The following is a 23087-nucleotide window of genomic DNA, read 5'->3' as shown; positions in this document are numbered from 1 at the left end:
TCAAGTAAACGGAATACAAATACTCCAATTTTTTTGTGGGTTTAAAATAACCTGTGAGGTTTTAGTAGCAAATGTGTTAATGCATTTGTATGAAATTCTTCATCCTGCTATTTTAACAAAGGTATTTAAAATGAACACATTTATTACAAATATCTCACGGTATGGTTTTAACCCCATGTCATCACAGATATTGGAGGGACATGAAGAAACTGATAAAAATGGAGCAGAAAGAAATTCCCAGACAGTTGCCCCAAATCCCAGAGGGCCTCACAGCCACTGGCATAGCCTTCAGGATGCAAGAATCACATAGACAACTGTTCTGTGTTGGTGTTTAAATTGTAGCATGAGTAAGGGCGTGTGACCAATAAAGGCAGGAGGTAACCAGTAGCTGAGATGATGCTGCAGTCTGTGTTTATCCAGAAAGTATTTCCAGCATGGGAAAATAATGCCTGACCCACATCCAATGATATTACTGTACTACAGCGACTCATGGAAACATGATGCCACCTACTGCTGAACCTCAGGAAGTCTTATCAGATTTTTATTTAATGAGTTGCTTGCAAAGCTGCATACGAATATGAAAATAGCAGGAACCTGTATACATTTTAATGTAAGCCTTTCTTGCAACAGCATAGTGATAGTGTTTCAATGTATTTAACACACATTTTTAAACAATGCCTTTATCAGGCTCCACCTTCAGAACAAGAAATTTCTACCAGGGAACCTGGAAAATCTCTAAGAAATTGAATTATGTTTAATTCTTATTGGTATCTATTAAATTGTCCTTTATGATAAAAGAAATTAGGCTACGTTAAGGACTGAAATACGTGTGGTGTTATTTTCTTTGCATTCAGAATCTTTTGTTGTTTGGAATCTTTTGGGGATTTTTCCCCTCATAACATATGTAGCCCTGCAATAGCATGGTTGTGTAATGTGCAGCTTATGATCAATGAGGATGTTAATTGATGGTGAAAGAAAACAAGAACTGATAACCAATAATTTTACTTCACTGGAATAAAACTCGTTGCACAGAACTTATTATTAATATGACTTGGAAAGAGGACTTACATATTGCACCTTCAATTTCTTTATTATTGCAAGGGAAATGTTAAACGTTGACTAATCCACTTCACCCTACTGTTTGTTCAATACAAAGAGTTCTGAACTATTGTTATGCACCAGGGATAATACAGTTATTAAGAACTGAAACACAGACAAAACAAACTCTGTGGGAGTCATTCTAACCTGATCTGCCCAATGGGAAACTGACCTTTTCAAATTGGTTGCCCATTTAATACCCCACCTGATTTTATTGTTCCTTGTCTTCACTGGAAAGTTAAACCAGGCAAGGTGAAAATATGGGTGGCTGATCCGATCCTGTCAGTGTCCCACCAGGCGGGTTATGTTAAAATGACCTTCTATGTTTAATTCCATTTAGGTACGACAGGGGTTTAATATGGACAGAGCAGTGGTGTTTCAAAATGTTTGTCATCACATGAATCGAAGTGAAATTACTGTGATGCATGGCAGTTCAAGCACAGCTGAGTACTCTGTCCTATCAACTGTATGGAAACCAGTGCCCATAATTTCCACTGGGATTCTCCCAATCTTTCAATGTAACTTCATTGGATAATTGGCAGAGACCCCATTATGATGGATGATCTGGATAAACTCCCAGAGAAATTCTACTCCCAGCTATCCACAATGATTAGCCATATGTCATTTATCAAATTAAGTGAGCTAATTAACAGGAAAATATATTCCTGTTTGGTTCTGGTTGTATTGACAATGTCGTAAATGTTATCATCCTGATCTGGAATGGAAGTGCACCTCTACCTTCAATATTCATTTGAAGGAGTGACTAGATCTGTTGCACGCTGCATTATCTTCAAGTTTCGATATCTCAATATATTCCAGTAGCATGCAACAACAACCACTTGTATTTATATAGCATCTTTAATGCAGTAAAACATCCCAAGATGCTTCACAGGACTGTTATCAAGCAAAATTTGGCAACAAGCCACATATGGAGATGTTAGGACAGGTGACCAAAACTTGATCAAAGAGGTAGGTTTTAAGGAGTGTCTTAAAAGTGCTCGCAAGGTGGAGAGATTTAGGGACAGAAATCCAAAACTTAGAGATTTAGCAACTGAAGGCATGGCTGTCAATGGTGGAGTGATTAAAATTGGGGTTGCATAAGTAAAGATAACTGGTGGAATTTGGAAAACATATTTGAAGATCTGATATCAAACCATTTCCTGCATTAATTGAAGAATCATGCACTAACTCTTCTCATCCAGATACATCAAATTTTAAATTAAAATCTGCGATGACACCATCTTATTGTCAAATAGAGTAACCAACAAGTGGATGCAGGTAAAAAGCGCCAGCATCAGCTATAATTCATTGTTTTGCAGATTGGACAGTGCCAGAAGATCCTGCTTTAGATTTAGCCAATTGCTTGACCAGACTACCAACTTGAATACTGTTTGATGAAAAACTTTTTATACATGTTAACAAACTTACATTTTTAAGATGAAATTGATTGTTATCTTTTTCCATCAAGATTCAGCTGATCATATGTTCTTGTTGGATCCCTATTAGAAGCAATGTGGTCAGAATAAATTAGCTTCTGAAACTGATACTGTAGTAACGTTTCCCCTAGAGAAGCTAGTCATGCTCTAGATTTGTATCTGCCAACATAGCCAACATGTGAATGTAATTTTGTGGTACTCTATTCCACAGATTAATGAAATTAAGATAATGTGGGAATCATTATTTAACCATGTTCTAGAAAAATCTGTTTATGAATATACTGGAAATCACATGTATGTATAGTGTCGCGATACATGGGGATGAGAAGAATTCTTCCCCATGTCTTTGGTAATGGTGTGTATGTATATGCATAGTGCTCTAACCCCATGTCATTAGAAATGGAAAAATAAAATTGCAAATATTTAAATGACTTTGGAAACGAAAGCAAAATATAGCACTAGTAATTGTTCACAATGGAGCTGGCTCTGAAGTAGTATCTGCCACCCTACCCATGCTGTCATGCAGTGAATGCATCTCCTGTTCATTGAGGCGCAGATGCCATTGGCATCCAAGATGGTACTCAAGTCCATGGACGATTTGCCAACTTGACGAATCAATTGAATCAACACAACACATTCACTGCAGAGGCAGTGTTCAAACTGGAAAGAAATTTTATTTGTACCTTTTGGCTTCTCTTGGAAACTTACACAGTTTCTGAGTAATCTAAAATATTTTTTTTGCTAGGAAGGTAAGTTAAAGGAGCATTACCCATACTGCTAGTTAGAGGAAGCATGACAAGCTTCTACAGGGGATGTATTATTACAGCATCAGTTTCAGAAGCTAATTTATTCTGATCACGTTGCTTCTAAAAAGGATCAAACAAAAACATCCTATAACAACTGAATCTCGATGGAAAAACATAACAATAAAAATCATTTTAAAAATGTAAGTTTGTTAACATGTACAAAAAGCTTTTCATAAAACAGGATTCAAGTTGGCAGTCTGGTCAAGCAATTGGCTAAATCTAAAGCAAGATCTTCTGGCACTGTCCAATCTGCACAACAATGAACTACAGCTGATGCTGGCTGTTTTTATCTGTATCCACTTGGTGGTTACTCTATTTTGGTATTATTCTAGATGACCATAAGATGGTGTCGTCATATTTAATTTAAAATTGGATGTAGCTGGATGAGAAGAGTTAGTGCATGATTTCATACTTGAATTAATGCAAGAAATGTTTTGATAAGTGTTACGATGTATATTTCTGTATAGAGTCATACAGCACAGAAACAGGCCGTTTGGCCCAACGTGTCTGCACCGACCATCAAGCACCCATCCAATCTAATCCCACTTTCCCGCACTTGGCCTGTAGCCTTGTATGCTATGGCATTTCAAGTGCTCATCTAAATACTTCTTAAATGTTGTGAGGGTTCCTGCCTCTACCACCCTCTCAGGCATTGTGTTCCAGATTCCAACCACCCTCTGGGTGAAAACATTTTTCCTCAACTCCCCTCCAAACCTCCTGCCCCTTACCATAAATCTATACCCCTGGTTATTGACCCCTCCGCTAAAGGAAAACGTTTCTTCCTATCTATCCTATCAATGCCCCTCATAATTTTGTATACCTCAATCAGGCCCCCCCTCAGCCTTCTCCACTCCAAGGAAAATAACCCCACCCAATCCAGTCTCTCTTCACAACTGAAATGTTCCAGCCCAGGCAACATCCTGGTGAATCTCCTCTGCACCCTCTCCAGTGCAATCACATCCTCCCTATAGTGTGGTGACCAGAACTGTACACAGTACTCCAGCTGTGGCCTAACCAGCATTTTATACAGCTCTAAAATAACCTCCCTGCTCTTATATTCTGTGCCTCGGCTAATAAAGGCAAGTATCCCGTATGCTTTCCTAACCACCTTATCTACCTGTGCTGCTGTCTTCAGAGATCTATGGACAAGAACCCCAAGGTCCCTCTGACCTTCTGTACTCCCTAGGGTCCTACCATCCATTGTTTATTCCCTTGCCTTGTTAGTCCTCCCAAAGTGCATCACCTCACACTTCTCAGGATTAAATTCCATCTGCCACTGCTCCGCCCATCTTACCAGCCCAACTATATCATCCTGTAATCTAAGGCTTTCCTCCTCACTATTTATGACACCACCATTTTTGTGTCATCTGTGAACTTACTGATCATACCTCCAATATTCATGTCTAAATTATTAATGTACACAACAAGCAGCAAGGGTCCCAGCACCGATCCCTGCAGTGCCCCACTGGTCACAGGCTTCCATTCAAAAAACCAACCCTCGAGCATCACCCTCTGTTTCCTGCCACTAAGCCAATTTTGAATTCAATTTACCAAATTGCCCTGGATCCCATGGGCTCTTACCTTCTTAACCAATCTCTCATGCGGGACCTTATCAAAAGCCTTACTGATGTCCATGTAGACTACATCAACTGCCTTACCCTCAGCTACACCTCTAGTTACCTCCTTGAAAAATTCAATCACATTTTTTTAGGCACATTTGGTAGGTTGGCGCAGTGGTTAGCACCGCAGCCTCACAGCTCCAGCAAGCCAGTTTCAGTTCTGGGTGCTGCCTGTAAGGAGTTTTCAAGTTCTCGTGTGGGTTTTCCCTTGGTCCTCTGGTTTCCTTCCCACATGCCAAAGACTTGTGGGTTGATGGGTAAATTGGCCATTGTATAAAATTGCCCCTAATGTAGGTAGGTGGTAGGAGAATTGTGGGGATGTGAGAGGGAAAATGGGATTAATGTAGGATTAGTATAAAAGGTTGGTTGATGGTCAGTGTGGGCTGAAGGGCCTGTTTTGGTGCCTTGTGACGATCTTCCCCCTGACAAAACCATGCTGCCTATCCCTGATTAATCCCTGCCTCTCCAAGTGGAGATTAATCCTGCCCCTCAGAATATTTTCCAATGATTTCCCTACCACTCATGTTAGACTTACAGGCCTATAATTACCTGGTTTATTCCTGCTACTCTTCTTAAATAATGGTACCACATTCGCTGCCCTCTAGTCCTCTGGTACCTCTCCTGTGGCCAGCGAGGATTTGAAAATTTGTGTCAGAGCCCCTGCTAGCTCCTCCCTTGCCTCACATAGCAGCTTGGGATACATCTCATCTGGGCCTGGGGATTTATCCACCTTTAAGCCCATTAATACTTCCTCCTTTTCAATGCTAATTTGTTCAAGTATATCACAATCCCCCTCCCTGATCACTACACCTACAGTGTCCCTCTCCATAGTGAACACAAATAAAAAGTAATCATTTGAAACCTCACCTATGTCCTCTGGCTCCACACACAGATTGCCTCTTTGATCCCTAATGGTCCCCACTCTTTCCCTGGTTATCCTGTTGCCCTAATATACTTATAAAACGCCTTGGGATTTTCCTTTATCCTGTCTGCCGGTGATTTTTCATGTCCCCTCTTCGCTCTCCTAATTACTTTTTTTAAGTACCCCCCTACACTTTCTATACTCCTCTAGGGCCTCCGCTGTTTTCAGTGCTCTGAATCTGCCATAAGCCTCCTTTTTTTCCTTATCCAATCCTCTATATCCCTTGACATCCAGGGTTCCCTTGACTTGTTGGTCCTACTCTTCACCTTTACGGGAACATGTTGGACCTGAACCCTCATTATTTCCTTTCTGAATGACTCCCACTGGTCTGATGTAGACTTGGCTGCTCCCAGTTGACTTTGGCCAGATTCTGTTTTATCATATTGAAATCTGCCTTCCCCCAATTCAGTACTTTTATTTCCGGTCCCTCTATGTCCTTTTCCATAACTACCTTAAATCTTATAGAATTATGTTCACTATCCCCGAAATGCTCCCCCACTGCCACTTTTACCACTTGTATGGCTGCATTCCCTGGGATTAAGTCCAGTACCACCCCTGCTCTTGTAGGACTCTCTATGTGCTGGCTCAAAAAGCTCTCCTGAACGTACTTTAAGAATTCCGTCCCCTTTAAGTGTTTTGCGCTAATACTATCCCCTCTAATATAGGGGAAGCTGAAATCCCCTGCTATTATTACCCTATTATTTTTGCACCTCTCTGAGATTTGCCTACATATCTACTCCTCCATCTCTCCCTGACTGTTTGGAGGCCTGTAGTACACTCCCAGCCAAGTGATTGCCCCCTTTTTGTTTTTAAGTTCTACCCATGTGGCCTCATTAGAGGAACCTTCTAAATCATCCCTCCTTACTGCAGTAATTGACTCCTTAATCAACAGTGCAATACCACCTCCTCTTTTATCCCCTCCCCTATCACGTCTGAAGATTCTATACCCTGGGATATTGAGCTGCCAGTCCTGCCCTTCACTCAACCATGTCTCTGTGATAGCAATAATATCATAATCCCATGTGTTAATCAATGCCCTCAATTCATCTGCCTTACTATTATAAATGAGGCAATTAGGATAACTCCTGACTGATGGCATATATTAACTGTGTAGATAATTAACTATAACCTATTCTGATACGTTATACGCTGAAAAAGAATTAAACTTTTTTGGGGGGTGGGAGGAGGGAGGCTTAGTGTGTTGCATTATCTTTTCACCTTTGAACAAGGTCCAGACTGATGAGATGAAATAAAAACAAGAAATGCTGGAACCACTCAGCAGGTCTGGCAGCATCTGTGAAAAGAGAAGCAGAGTTAACGTGATGAGATGAAAGTTTCCTCTGCAGGCTATCAGGATTCTGTGTGCAAAGTGTCTGAGTCTACAGAGTGCAAAAGTATTAATATTTTGGTACAAATTTGGGTGCTGAATTGGTTGTAAGGATTACCGGCTGGCTGATTAACTCAGAGACATAAAGACTGCTGGTGTGAGAAATGGGGGAAGGAAAATCACAGTGAGATGCTCTTCTGATAATGGACTTGAGGCAGGTTGTTGGGTAGAGTACAGGGACCTTTCTTGTGCCTCTGGCCTCTACTATGCCTGACCTGGGAATGTTTGTTACCTACACTTAATCTCGATAACCGTGTCACTTTCGTAATACAAAAAAATCACTAACACCTGCACAGACATAAAAATATAATTGATACCTTCTTAATGTCAAATGTGTGGTTTTCAGTCTGATATCAAATCCTTTTGGCAAAACTGAGCTTTTGGACTAAACTGTCAGGATGCCTAGACTGCAGTTTGTGAAAGCTGTCAATTTTTCTCAGCATGCCCTATTCCAATTAGTTAAGTTGGACAATTTGTCACCCTGGGTTACCTTAAATGTGGCCATGTAGTTCAGCCTGCGAGTGCCTTCACCACATTGCTTTGTGTTTCTGTGGCAGCCAGAATCCTTTAATTAAAGAGACATGAAAGGATTGCCACAATGCTGTCCCCAGCCTTCCCCCCCTCCCCCATTTCTTCTACATAGACATAATTTCTGTTTAGATTTCTAAAAACGGGGTATTTGACTGAGATGGATGGAACTTGGCAAAGGAATAGAAGCAGGAGCATACATTCCAGCTGCAGACAATTCTGATTTTGAGAGCAATCAAAATGCAGTAGCTTCTATCCTTTATAGATATTGTGCTTGTTCTGTGAACATGTAGCAGCTATAGCCAATTAAAAAGGGAGCCTTAAGACATCATTAACTTAGCCAATTATAATTAACTTACCAATAGGGATGAGCCTACCATTACATCACCTGCTTAGCAACAGGCCTTACTGTGACACCATTGCTTTTATTACCAATATGTAACTTGAGACTGTTCTCATCTGAAGTGACAGGAGGCTATCAGCAGGAATATCTTTATTGTTCCACCTTCTGCAATCCTGTTTATCTAAGGGAAACAAAGACATTAATAGTTCTATCTTTAATTTTCATAACGAATGAGGGGTCCAAATATCTTGGAGCTCGTGAACGCCCACAAGGAAGAAAAAAGGGGAAAGCATGATGCTTCAATTTAAAAAGGTGAAGGAATTGTTAAGGAAAGCACCCTCCTAGCTAGGGATTTGGGGTTCTCTGCGAAGTTTGTTCCTCAAATCTATCTGCCTGCTGTAATAAAAGCAAAATATTGCTGATGCTGGAAATCTGAAATAAAAACAAGAAATGTTGGAAATACTCAGCAGGTCTGGCAGCATCTGTGGAGAGAGAAGCAGAATTAACGTTTCAGGGCTGTGACCCTTTATCAGAACTTTTTTCTGATGAAGGGTCACTAACCTGAAACGTTAACTCTGCTTCACTGTCTGCCTGCTGCATGCGAATGGGTTTTGGAAAATATTCTAATTGATAGATGGACAGCTCTTGGCGATGTGAAGGTTCCATCACAGAAACAAATTCACCTCACTGCCGAAGTATTTGCAACTTCAGCCTATGAACTGGCATTGATAGGACGTCAGGCAAAGTCTGCAGCCCTGACTATTCTGCCTCCCAATCTAAGGGTGTGCATGAAGGGGGTGATTGAGGCATATAAAGTGGATGGGGCATTATACTTTGGGTAGAAATGAAAATAACTGAAAAATAAAAAGTGATTATTTTTATTATAGTAGGGACAGCTCTTAATGTCAGTCATCTTCGGGAGTAAATTTAACCCAATATGTCTGGAAACTGACAGGATTAGATCAGCCTCCTTTTCATACCTCACCTGATTTTGCTCTCTGTTGACTTGCTTTGAGTTCAAAATTCATAGCTAGTCTTTGTACTTACTACAATAATATGGATATAAGAGTTGATTGAATAACCTGCTTGTAACAAAACGTTGTTTTACTGATTGGCATATCATGGGTTCACAAGACCCAGTGTGAACTTGCCTGTCCAGCAGAAAACGCCAGGGATACATACGTTTGTTATATATCAATTATTTCAAATTTGTATTGTTTTATATGCAGCAGAACCTCACATTTTCACTGTCTTTGAGAGCCATAGAAAGAACATTTTTTACTCAGTGAGATTTTCCCTGAAATACTCCAGAGGATTTCTCTATTGCCCAGAATGCTCTCTGTAAGGTGTGCTATAATAGAGCTGATGCATATCACGCAGTGCTTATAATGAGGCACCACTGTGTTGTTTTTGATTTGTTTTAGTTTGGTAGAAATTTTCCAACAAAAAAAAAATCTACATATCTGACAGGCACTATTCATGATTTGATGTAGAAGGTGACTGTATGCATTCTGAGCCATCAACAGTGAAAAATACTCGACAAGTGTTTACAGAGAACATCCAGGGACCAGGAATCAACACAGTGGGTGGCATTTCCATTTCTCAATACACTAATTGGGCATCTCACTCTGGGAAACCATGAGGATAGCTGCTGGAGGGGGTGGGTGGGGTGGAATAAGAGCATCATATTGTGCAGCAGTGGACCCTCTTCTATCTCAGGGTTATAGTAGATTGTTAGGACAAGGTAGAGGAACAGCATCACCTTGTACCTCACCTGTGACATTACTGACTGGGAAACTCATGACTGCATTGAGTAGAAGCACAGAAACAGGCCATTTGGCCCAGCTATTCTGTGCTGGTGTTTATACTCCACATGAGTATCCTCACATTCTATACCTGCCTCATTTAATGATCTTGATATTAGTTCCAAAAAGTAAACAAATATTACAGCGCTGGCATCTCAATGTGTGGGCACATAATTTTACTCTCTGCTGTGTAAAAATGTTCATATTTGTTTATCAGGAGCTGGGTGTTGTGTAAATAGAATTAGTATAGCTTGTGTGAAAATGGTGTACATACAAGATCTGTTATCACTATGTATCACTCGACTAATTAGATTGATTCTAAGTGGCTGCTTTTAAAAATAATTTCCTCTTCCTTACAGTTTTTCCCCCTCCCTCTCTGCTGAGTGTATTGACCATTTATTGGGCATGGCTCTAGTGGTACCAGGTGTCCTCTGATACCCACTTACCGTGTGAGGCCAGACTGCGAATGGCAGCAGGTTATTTGACTAGAGTTGGCATACCAGTGGAGTCTGGAACTGTCCATACCCACTGTGCACACACAAGTACCCTGCTTCCCAAACACCTAAACAGGGACAGCTGGTAGCCATCCAAAGCAAGGACCTTGGTTACAGTTTTCCTCCTTAAGCCAGGACAAGAGCTTCATCTGATGGCCTGGCTAAGATCAGAAGTGCAGCAGACAGTGGATCAACTTGAGATCATTCTGGCCTGTTTGCCTCAGCTACTTTACCACATCAACCATCTGAGCAATTAAAGCACTTCCTTTATGACTGTTTGGTTAGGTTCCATTTTCTTTTTCAATGCTGGTTTCTCCGGATAGAATGTTACTGGTTAAAAAGTTTTGGATAATTCTCCTCAACGGATTGAGCTGCACATCCATGTAAAGCCTACAATCTGTATCTTAAAATAGTTTGGTAAGTTAAAGAAAGAACTTTCCTTTTTTCACACCTTTCATTGCCTCAGGACATCCGAAAGCACTTTACAGGTAATGAAGTACTAATGAAGTGCAGAACTAACTGAAGAAAATAGTCTTCAGACTGATTTAAACCATGTTGATACAGATTCCTCCTTATCCAATGGTCTGAATTCAGCGGACTGACTTCATTTACTGTGCACACTAACTGTAAGGTATTGTTAACAGTAAATCCCTTTGTTACTGCATTGATACATCATGTAACCAACTCATGCCCAGTGTACACTGCATTGCATCCAGATTTACTTCCTCATAAGACTTGTCCCTGAAGTGATATTGCTTTGTGCTCAAAACTTGGACATTTAGAAATTGGATGGTTTAATGGAATAAATGACAGATAATTGCAGGCACTGAGAGAATTCCAACATCAAAAGCACAGCATAATATTTCATTCATAGTAGCTAACAGGAGCCAAATGAATGTACTGTTCAACTCCTGTTTGGCACTCCAAGTATTAGAAAGGCAAAGAAAAAAGCTGATGTAAACTAATCCCAGCTCTCTGGTGTGTTCCCAAAAAATCAGTGGCAGCAGATGCAACTTTTGACTTTGCTTTTCTGCCACGATAAACTGTGGTGAAAACAAAGTCAGAAGTTACCCAAAAAAATGAAACTGTCACCATGCCGACTGCTTCTCTTTCACTCTTCAGCTTCATAATTGCTGGGTCCAAATACTGGAACTCTAACAGCACTGAGGGAGCAGCTTCACCACATGGACTGCCACAGTTCAAGAAGAAGGCTGTGTGCCACCATCTTCTCAAGGGCAAGTGGGATGGGTAATAAATGCCAGTCTTGCCAGCAATGCTTCCTTCCTGAAAATTAATTTCAAGTATTTTTCGAATCACTTTCTGGTGCTGTCAGCCCTGTACAAGGCAATGCATTTATGGAAGGTATTTTAAAAACCACATTCAACAGGCAGCATGGCTGAGCCAGTCAACCTGGCACTTGTCATGTTTTTGACCACTGCTGTCTGCTGTTGTAACCAAAGTGCACTTTAAGGTGGGACAGTTCTGCTGTGAGACCTAATACATATAGCATCTCTAATAAGCCCAACATTAAGATAGGAATTGCATTTACAGACACAGTGGGCTGAATTTTATAAGCCTCCGACGTCAGGAGTTGTGGCGGGAGGGCCTGGAAAATACTTCAGGAGAGGCCCGCCACGGGCCTTGATGCTGGCGGCGGCAAGGCCTCAGTGCGCACCACACCCCCCCCCCCCCAACCCCCACCCCCACCCCACCCCCCGCCACTCGGCAGCTGAGCCTTCATTTACATTTTTAAATAAATTTAAATACATGCAAAAGCACTTTCCTTGTCCCGACGCCATACCAGGCTGATATTCCAGCCAGTGGCTGGAACTCCCGTGCCTTTGGATCTCTGTTTGGAGATCCGAAGCATGACACTGGTGGGGGGGCGGGGGGGGTAGGGGGGAAGAGTGATTTTTCATGGCTGTGGTGGGGGTGGGGGGGAGCGGCAAAACCAAATGTGATTGGTTGCAGGGATGGTGGGAAGGGGTTGAGGGTCAAAGGAAATTAAGTTCGGGATATGAATTAAAAAAATTTCTCGGGGGAGAGGGCAATTTATATATAGATCACTCATTGGGAGGGTGGGAGAGGGAATTCAAAGATGCAATGAAATGTTATTTTTATTTCCTGGAGCTTTAAAAATTCAAATGTAAGTGAAGGGCTTGAACTCCTTTAAAAATGGTGCCGGGGCCTGCAGGGTGGTATCGGATGCCTCTGCCGGGGCGGCTGCCCCCTCTATGTTATTGAGGTGGTCATTCAGCCCCCTCTATATTAATGAGCCGCCACGCGAAATATCGTGGCAGCTCCGCAGTACACATGCGTGCGCCGCTCACTTTTTGAAGCCTGCCACTGAGAACGGTGGTGAACTGTTAAAATATAGCCCATTATCAAAGATCTCTGAAGGGCAGTGACGATTGTTACATAGCCAAATGTGCCAGCCATTTTTGCACATGGCAAAATCCCACAGCCAGCTGATGGCCAGTTGATCTGTTTCTGATTATGAAGGTAGGGGGAGGAATATTGATGAAGGCATCAGCAGAACCGCCTGCTCATCTTCATAGGGTCCTTAACATCCAACTGAAGCGCAGAGCTGGGTAGCTGGGGCCTCAGTTTAATATCTCATCTGGTGGATGGCAGCTCAGAGAGTGAAACACCTCTTCAGTACAGCCTAGATTTTGCACTGAAGTCCTGAAGTGGGACTTTGGCCCATACCCTTCTGATTCAGAGGTGAAAGTTCTGGGAGGTGAGGCCAGATGACACTTGTTACAGGACTGAGTACCGTCCTAGTGCACTGCGAGAGGAATTCTTGAAGGGATAGCTTCAAATTAGATTTTGCAGGGGCTTGTTTGATCGAGTTACAAAAAAAAAGAGGCATAAAGATCATGTTCTCTTTTTTTATTATGAAGTTGAACCTCAGTCATGTCATCTGGGGATTTATGCACAAAAATAAACATAATTACTTTAACAAAAACAAGAATAATAGGGTTTCAAAGTACACCTTTGCCTGACAGAAATAAACCAGCATTTGGGAAGCGCTTCAAGGTAATTTACTGCTCAATGTGAACATTAGCAGACTGTTAAGATAACTTAATTCACACATTTTCACTAATTATCACTGCATTCCAGTGGAAGGTCACAAATTAATACTTTGTTCTGCTAGGAGATAAACCAGGCACAGAATTGATATGGTTCCCATCTCCTCGATACAGACTTGTGTATCCTTTATGCTGGGTTATTAAGAGAATGAAACTAAAACACACAAATGAGTTGTGGCTGTGACATTTTGATTTGTATCCTATTTTTTAACATTGCCTCCAAGTAGCTCAAAAATAAACTCATTGCAAAAGCCTGTCTTAATATATCAAGCAGTTAAAATGAATTACCTGCTAGGCAAAGAGGTTTATTCTCAAAGGCTTACATTTTTGCTATTTTTGTAGCCATCTGCATTTATGTTTCTGATATTTAAATAAAAGGACAAAAAATAAGCAGGAAAGCAGAACCCCAATTCTCAAGCACTTGAGTTTCTCAGTCCATCCCCTGCTCCATATTATAACTAATTAATATGTAGATCGTGGGTTTGACGTGGATGGGCTATTTGTGTCCTGTTCACATCAAAGTGGAGCTTTTCCCCCGCTATCAAGGAAATAAAATGTCACCTGAGAGGTTGAAATGCAAGCAAATTAAAACCAGCAACTGCTGATTGCATCTCTGGGCCACTGAGAGGATGTCACCAGGGCAACTGGTGACTGTAAACGTAAGTCTTTCAAAATACGCCAGATAAGGTATAAACCACTTTGATCATCCTGGCACTGTCTTAGCATAAAGGAGTTGGTGCCCATGAACCTCATGGCAATTAAACTGCTATTTCTGCTCCCTTTTCTCAGTGACAGATATAATGAACCCATTCGCAATTTCCACCCCGACCCCTCCCTGGCCCACCGATAAAGTGGGGCCTACAGTTTGGAAAACAGAGCTGTGGGAGACCCCGGTCTCCCAGAAATCTAAACCAGAAAAGCACTGATATAAAAGTGGCTTCAAATATTTTTAAAGTACCAAAAGAGATGTTGTAAGTTCTTAGCTGAAATACTATGTTTTTAAAGCCTGAAATATAGTGACTTCCCTAAAAGTTTGCCCATTGGCTTATAACAAGACAGCACCACAAACATGAAAATCTGGCCCTGTCATGCTGATGTCAAATGCGTCAAACTGTGATCACGCAGAGCACAGAAAATGTACAATCTGTCACTGGTTGAAAGCGTGGCTCTAAGTGCAAGAGGATAACACAAATTCTGGGAACTGAACCTGGTGTCATGCCAATAATACTAACAACTAAAGAGAATCAAATTTAAATTTTGGAATACGAACCTAAAAAAAAAATTGATACTTACAATTTTAAAATGACTATTTATTGGATGTAAATATGAACCAAAATCATTAGGCACAAGACTGAGGCACATAGTTCTTATATTTTAATGCGGATGAGACATATTGGAACAGTAACTCCCCGTGTTAACTACGTCTAGTTAAACTGTTCAGTGAATTCAGTTTTACAGGTGAACTATTGTAAGAGACAGACAATATTGTGATCTACTAACTTTAATACACTAGTGCTGGCAGTCTTAAAATTGAAACAGAACTCGAACCTGAATCTCAAATGACATAAAACAAAACTTTCCTTTCGTAAATGTGTTTGCTGGTTTCTGTCAGGTTCTCTAAGGCCAAACAAAAGATCAACAGGTTTGGGGCTGGCAGATTTCTTTCAGCACCACTCAGGGCGCCTTCTGGATATAAATGCTCGAATTGAATGGTGGAACAGATTCAAGGGGCTGCATGTTCCTATGTTCCTTCTTGTGTTTCTACTGGATAAAGGAAATGCAACATAGGTAGCATGAGTTGAAATACCTGGGGGTAGACCGACTAAAAGACAAGTTTTATCCTGAGACTAACTGCAGGGGAAGGGGTGAAGGTAGGAACTGCCTTTAATGTAGGAAAACATCCCAAGGCGCTCACCCAAAAAATAACAATAAAAAAGATAAAGTCAACACTTCTTTTCATTAAAAACATACATTAACTAATGTTAGTTAACTTCAGTGATACCATGTTTTTGGTTTGATAAAGTTTAATTCATCCCTGACTTGCCAGTCAATGTGAGCCAGCTTCTCTAAAGTTAATATGGATTTCTGGTTTGATTTCACAAACCATCCCCAAGAGCTCTTGCAGGACCTTCTCACTATTCTGTTCATGATTGCTTACGAGGCCATTGATTTTTGTTCTGGTTTGCTCATCCACTTTGACTAAAAGGTTACCTTGAGATCCCATGATCTAAGATAAAACAGAGACATGTTTATTGTAAACGGAAGGCCACGTCACTGGGTTTTTTCCCTTCAAACTTTTTGAAAACATTTCTTGGAATTGCTATGTTAACATCATATACATTTAATTTTTATTCCCCATCTGACTTGCCCCTTCCTCTTACTCCTCTCCAGAATATACTGGGATAAGAAGCTATGGGGTGTCAGAATTCCTCTGTTACCTCACACAAATTAGCCTGCTCCATTGTTCAGCCTGAATAGCAATTGATAGCTCCACATGCCCTATAATAAATACTCTATCAGAGCCAAACCTGATCCTGTCCTCACCCAGAATTTACACAGATGTACTTTGGCATGTGTGCAGCCATGTAAAGTGAAAACTCTGATTGGCGGCCTGCCTTGTATATCCAGCAGAGACAGGGGGCTGGATTTAATGTTCCAGCCACTGCGAGTGGCGGTGGGCAAGAAAAATGGCGGCCCATAAGTGTGGGCTGCGTGCCGCTATGCCGCCGCGGTCTGGCGCACGGCAGCTCAAGATAATACGCCGGTTGGGCTGCTCCCCCCAGTCATGTGCTGGGGGCAGGCTCTGCAATGCTGGCAACGGTGTCAGCTGCCTCTGCGCAGGCGCTGTTGCCATTTTTAAAGGGCATCCAGTCCTGACGCTAAATTTAAATATTGAAACCCCTACCCCCCCACCCCCACCCCCCCCCCCCCCCACCCGGTACACTGCAAAAAAAAATTGCCCCTTTCCTCCCCGCCAATAACACTTACATGTAATAGTTTCACTCTACCCCCCCAAAACACTTACATGGAAGATTTCACCTTGCCACCAACACCCCCCAACAACAGTTCAAAGTGCAGAAGTCACTCCTTCCCCCCTTCCCTACACTATACGTGCTGATTTTACACCCCCGCCCCCCCACACTAAAAACCCTAAGCTCCCGCCTTCCCCACCTCTGTGGCGCCACCTTTCCCTGGACAGGAAAGTGAAGGCACGTGAGTGCCGGCCACCGCATGGAATATCCTGGGCAGCCGGTAAGATTGCTGTCAATTTTATTTAACTCTATTCATTTACTTGATTTAAATATTTAAAGTCGGGTCCCGTCACCCAGCGGCAGGGCAGCTGCCATGGAGTCTTGCCACCGCTGGGAAGATCGGGCCCAGCACTCCTGGCGTCAGGCTCCGTGGTGTGCTGCTGCCAATGTGATCTTCCGGCACCTCCCCCTCAACCACCCCCCCCCCCCCCCACCCCACCCCGCCACGGTTCCCGACGTCAGAACCTCAACAAAATTTAGTCCAGGGAGTCCTGGTGTGGCACACCTACCACAGCACTGCATAGATTGGCTTATATTACCTTGAACAGTTTGGCCTCATACTGCAACACACAGAGTTTTTACCCGATGGACAATCAGGGGTGTGTCCTTTTCGACATTTTTTTTGATACACGCATGCCCTGAGTTTCCTTGGGAGTTCCTGCTGGATTCCTGCCATAGCTCCAGCAAAATGTAACAGAAAACTCAGGGATCCAGTTGTACCTGCTGTAAACTCCAGCTGTCCCTTTAATGGTCACTGATGTCAAGATGAGCCCTGTGGAAGCGACACCCTAGATTCTCACTGTCTCAGAAGGGACTGGAAGCTGGTACGTTAAACAAAATGAAGCATTCTATACTCTAGATGGTAATAAGTGGGGCCCAATGTACCTCATCTGTGAAGAATTTTCTTGTTAATTAAAAATTCTCACTGGATTGGGCCCTTGCGCAGGGGGCTGAGAGGGCACAGTGAACTTCTTGGCATCTCCTCTCCCTCCCCTCTACTAACCCCACTTATTTCACCCTCCAACACACACACGTGGCCACACAAAATGGCCAGCAGGTGCTGGATTTTCCAGCTCCACAAAGCAGGCAGGCACCAAGGATGTGCTTATAAGTGACACAGATGCCTGTCGACCCCATGTAGAATAGCTGCCCGCACACTGATCCTACATAAACCAATTGGGTTAGCACTAGGGGGCACAAACTTGCACAATCCTGGAGTATCCATCGGGATCATAGCCTATGGATTTTAAAGGCCATAGTGTGCTATTTTGTTTTTTTTACACATTTATGATATCATTGAAAAATAAAATCATGGCATAAATAAAGTGGGCTGTGATTCATGGCCAGCAGTGAGATTCAGTAATGCCTCCACTTGTGAAGCTGAGGATAACTCCACAAATCAGTTATTGGGTCATGATTGTAAAGAAGTGTATTATATATGCCATTGCTCGTTGCAGCATTTATTTAAAAAGGATCACTGTGCAGGGACTTTTAATTTGTAACCATTGATTCTAACAATATGGTTTGTTCAACCCAGTTTTACAAAGGAAGTAGCAATTAAAAGAAGCCTACTTGTTTGCATTAATACACACCGAGTCTTGCTTTTGTCTGAACTCTCGCTCCCTTTGCAGACGATATTGATCTATCTCAGCTTGAGCCTCATCCTTTGCTTGTTTCAGCCGTCTTCCTTTCCCTAGAAGCAATGTTCACAAAGAAAATGCCAAAGTGTTTCACAACAATCGTGCCACAAATCTAATAAACAGAAAGCACACAAAAGGAATCAATGGATTTCAAAAAATGAAACCGTCGATTGAAGCTGGACTGATTAATAAGGCTCATGTGAGTGATGTTGTCTTACATCTAGAATGATTTCTTTTCAATGATGTATTGATTTTCTTCATGGATTCTACCTCCAGCCATTTTTTGTGCGTGATTTTCATTAGGTTTCATAGTACTAACTATGGAAGGTTGTTGCCTGTTTATTTTCTAATTTCTCATTGCTGTTCTGAGCTGCAATAATCTGCAGCGTGAGATGGTGATGGAACATTATGTCTTCTTTATGATATGTTCAGCACAGCAGTTGCAGTAATAGTGGCTGCTTGTCAGAAACCACTGCAGGAATCAGTGTGTTTCAGGTAAGTGTGCAGCCCATCAAACTGGCAGGGGTTGCAGTGGCTTATTAGTTTAGTACTTCTGTCCGATACCCCACAGCAGGCTAAGGTGGGGCTTCGCTCCTGCCATTTTCCAAACAATGACTTCCTAGCCCTGGGGTGGGAGGAGAGGGAATGCTGTGCGCTACTTTTATACACTTCCTAGGCCCTAAGTCAAGAGTATCACTGACAGGGGCCTCCAAGAAAGGCGATTTTCCACTTCTTGGTTGCGGACTGGTTATAATGGAAGGACTTTTTTTTAGGAAGTCATAAAATAAAGATTTTTTAGAACATTCTTATTTCTTCCACAGGGGGACAAAGCCCAGTTTGAATTAACAAGATTGTTCTCACCATCCAATTTAAAACTGTCATCTAACTTTACTATGCAATTCAGGATCATCTGTGGGGGGTGAGTTGAGAAGCATTCTGATAAGGTGTCACATCTGACAAACTATTACCTGATTAATGTTCAGTGAGCTTTTACTGCCGTATTTTGTGGTTAAGCTGCTACATAGGAACATAAGAAACAGGAGTTGGAGTCGGCCATTACGTCATTTGAACCTGCTCAGCCATTCAATGAGCTCATGGCTGATCTTCTACCTCAACTCTACCTTCCCGCACTATCCCTATATCCCTTAATTCCCTTAGTATCCAAAAATCTAGCAATCTCTGTCTTGAATATGTTCAGTGACTGAACATCCACATCTCTGGGGCAGAGAATTCTAAAGATTCACAATCCTTTGAGCTGAGAAATTTCTCCTCAGGGCGGCACAGTGGTGCAAGGGCGGCACAGTGGCGCAAGGGGGGCATAGTGGCGCAGTGGTTAGCACCGCAGCCTCACAGCTCCAGCGACCCGGGTTCAATTCTGGGTACTGCCTGTGTGGAGTTTGCAAGTTCTCCCTGTGTCTGCGTGGGTTTCCTCCGGGTGCTCCGGTTTCCTCCCACATGCCAAAGGCTTGCAGGTTGATAGGTAAATTGGCCATTATATATTGCCCCTAGTATAGGTAGGTGGTAGAGAAATATAGGGGACAGGTGGGGATGTGGTAGGAATATGGGATTAGTGTAGGATTAGTATAAATGGGTAGTTGATGGTCAGCACAAACTCGGTGGGCCGAAGGGCCTGTTTCAGTGCTGTATCTCTAAATAAATAAATAAATAAATAAATGGTTGACCCCTTATTCTGAGGCTATAACCCCCCCCCCCCCCAACCCCCACCCATTCCAGTTCTAGACTCCCCAGCCTGATGTTAATAAGAAGATTGTACTTGATTCAGGACACCCACTTTTGCAGTTTTCCCCTCACTAGAATGCTGACCTCCAGCTTTGGAAACAGTACCTATCCCAAGAAAAACAATGCGTATGAATTTTCAAAAAGAACTTTTGTAGATGAACATTGTACAAATCGTGGAAATGATAGACATGTCATATTATTGAACAAGAAGATATTCTCCATTCCACGTTTTCTGTCTGATCCACTCCCTGTTTTTTGACAGACACAGTCAGCAAGCTTTTACAGCCTTGATCTCTCTTTTTGACACACATGGGGAAGACTTGTTAGCATTTCAGCTTCGAATCTAATATAATTCAAATGAAGCCAGAGCTGCAGGTCCAGTCCAGTCCCACTGCTTGCCATGCAAACATTCCAATAGCCATGAGAGAACATGGAAGTGTTGCACTCTGGTAACCTGCTCTTTGTAGTAAATGTGGTCCAGATCAATCAACCATCCAGTTTGGGAATTAATCTGAAATGGCCCCATTCAAGTTCAGGCTTTTGGACTTGTCCTTCCCATCTCCACACATCCATATGGGAGGTCAGACAGATCTCACTAAAGAATCCAGACCCACGATGTGCTTTCTGTGATATGTTTGTGCATTTCATTGCTACAAAAATGTTCTTGTATTAATCTGACATACATGGATTGTTTTAATTGATGTCACCTGTGCATGTTGACATGATTATTTATTTGGATGCAGCACTGTGCAAAAGAGAGCCCTGAGCTATTCAAGCTCCTGGGATCAACTGGCTCAAGCACAGAGCTGGGTGGGTGAGAGACCTGGGGTGTGAGGAGGAAGTGTGGAGAGATTTGCCAGGGGAATTGGACTATCCAAACATGACCTCTCCATATTAGTTTCCCTTCAACAAGAGTGCAAACCTCCAAATGCTGCCACTTTTTTTTAATGTGTTGTGTGAGAGTGGCCTTTGTGATCAGAAACACAGGGTTGTTTCTCAGCACTGACAAATATACTTAGCAATGAACTTTAACTTTTACACACAGATTTTTAATGCTTGTGACTGCAAACAGTACTCCTTGGAATTTGCATTAAGTGCCTGTTATAGTGCTATCACAAACAAACTAACAGCTCGATGTATATGAAATTGGTATTTAATATATTTTTAGTGCAGTTCCAGCCTGACCTCACACTCGGTTTGCTTCAGTGCTAGAGGTGATAACTTGCCATTCCAACTCTCAGTCTGCTTGACTTGGAGGGAGGTGGAACCAGCTGGATCTCAGAAAAAAAAATCTTCAACATTTAAATATTAAATAAAAGGTATATGTGATTAAAAACACAATAACTTTGTGAGGTTATACAAAACTCGACTTGGAAATCTCCGCTGTGTTTCCCCTGACAGCCTCATTTGGTAAAGGCAGCCAAATAATGGAGCCATGTAGACCAGATGGTCCGAGCTTTGACTTGTGGTTGCTGCTGAGGTGGCTGATCTCTGCCAAGCTGGCAGTAAGGGTGCTACAAACTGGATCATGGCCTCACACGACATCCATGCACCAGCATTTCATTTTCCAGCAGGACAGCGATCAGCAGGGAAATTTTGGCTGGAGGAACTGAGCCAGAAATTCCCTGCTGATTGCTACCCTACTGGAAAAGGAAATGCTGCTGCCTGGATGTTTAAGGAGGGCAAGTTCGGCCTCTGTTGTGTTTTCCTCCCCTCCCCCCTATAGTCAGCTAACCTGCCAACATTCAGTGCCTTGCCTCAGCGAGGTACAGCTGGGCTCTTGGCACCTACAGAGCCCTAACCTCAGCAGGAGTCAGTATCCTGAATTAGGGGCACATAAACCATTTAAGAAGAAATCCCTGCTGCTTTTAGGTTAAAGAATAATATGACAGAGGGTTCGAACTTTAAAAGCACTTTCCTTGTTAATCTGGATAAAATGCCACACTGTCTTCTCACACAGAGAGGGCTAAATGCACAGAATAGATTTCCAAATGGAGTAGGTGGATGTGAAACCCCTGGAATCATTTAAGGAACAATTGGATGCTGAAATGGAGGGAGAGTTGGATTTCTCTGAATGGAGGAATTCAGAAGGGCCAAGTGAGAATCATCACCTGTAATGATCTTGTGAACCATTAAATTGGGGCCTGTGCTGTGTGGAAACCTGTCTTGTGACCTGGGTACCCCAGATGTGAAAAATACTGAGGCTTATACTGTTTTCCATACTGGATATCGATCCAGAAGCCAATGATTTTCCAATCCCATGCTGGCTCAGGTCCATGTGTAAATTGTAACCAAGTGGGATACGGCAGCTTAACCTAAGGTTGCTGCAAGCAGAATTTCAGCAGGTGCACATCATATTTATCCAACAGTGGCAGTGCTAACAAAGAAAATGAGCTCATCCCTAAATTATTCATTGTCTGCGATACCTTCTTTAGCACAGTGTGTGCAGCTCTCTGCAGGATCAGTGACATGGCATGTTCACCCCTCTCACATGCCCTTCACTTCACTCCCAAGTGGATTGGCTGCAGCATTGTAAAAGGTACCAGATTATGGCCAGTACAAAGGTACAAGTCCTAAATTTGATCCTAAATGAAGTGAAATTAAATGCACCATTTTTGCCAACTCTTTTGTTTTTAGTACAATTGTTATGTTCTGATTATTTACATCTTGAATACATCTTCTTCCAATAAACTAATTTTTGTGCTTTGATTCCTTTTATATTGAAACCATTTTTCATGCACTGTTAATCCAGTTTACTCACTCTTCTTGGCTTCCTCTAATTTTTCTTTGGCCCGTTTCTCTGCTTGTAAAAGCTGATGGATTCCCTGTGAGTGGCTGGTCATGTTCTCCTGTGTGCCAGCTCTCTCCGAAGGTGCTGATCAGATCCTCTGTCCAAATTTATAGGGATCCCGATGATTATTATACTTCACTGTTGCTGAGAACAACAAAGGCAGTCCGGATGCAGCTTGTATGGTAGCAGCCAACTCTAGTCACTGGCTGCATTCAAGCAGCTGCTGCCAACTACAAACAGAATAGCTCACCGATGCTTAGTGTCCCTTATCCCATGTCAAAATAAAACAATAACACTGGATCTGGTCATCCACAAGTGAATTTACGAAGCAAGCTCTGTGACAATATTAAATAA

At 42.2% G+C, this 23087-nt stretch overlaps 1 protein-coding gene across 3 annotated transcripts; it reads right to left on the bottom strand.

The window, feature by feature from the left end:
* Positions 1–14865: 14865 nt before the first annotated feature.
* On the bottom strand, positions 14866–22858 carry LOC137373004 (V-type proton ATPase subunit G 3-like). 3 transcript variants are annotated; one of them, XM_068037692.1, is made up of 3 exons: positions 22704–22858; positions 18155–18255; positions 14866–15757 (listed from the first exon to the last, which is right to left on the bottom strand). In XM_068037692.1, exons 1-3 carry the CDS (start codon positions 22783–22785, stop codon positions 15578–15580), a joined length of 363 nt encoding a protein of 120 aa, XP_067893793.1. In that variant the 5' UTR covers positions 22786–22858; the 3' UTR covers positions 14866–15577. The 3 variants fall into 3 exon arrangements, with proteins under 3 accessions (XP_067893793.1, XP_067893795.1, XP_067893794.1); XM_068037694.1 differs by having other exon boundaries at positions 14866–15715; positions 18233–18255; XM_068037693.1 differs by lacking the exon at positions 22704–22858 and adding an exon at positions 18421–18473.
* Between the last annotated feature and the right edge of the window lie 229 nt (positions 22859–23087).

Source organism: Heterodontus francisci, chromosome 8 (assembly GCF_036365525.1).
Source record: "Heterodontus francisci isolate sHetFra1 chromosome 8, sHetFra1.hap1, whole genome shotgun sequence".
NCBI lineage: Eukaryota > Metazoa > Chordata > Chondrichthyes > Heterodontiformes > Heterodontidae > Heterodontus > Heterodontus francisci.
The sequence above is the reverse complement of the archived record's forward strand: the minus strand, read 5'-3'. Positions and strand labels throughout refer to the sequence as shown.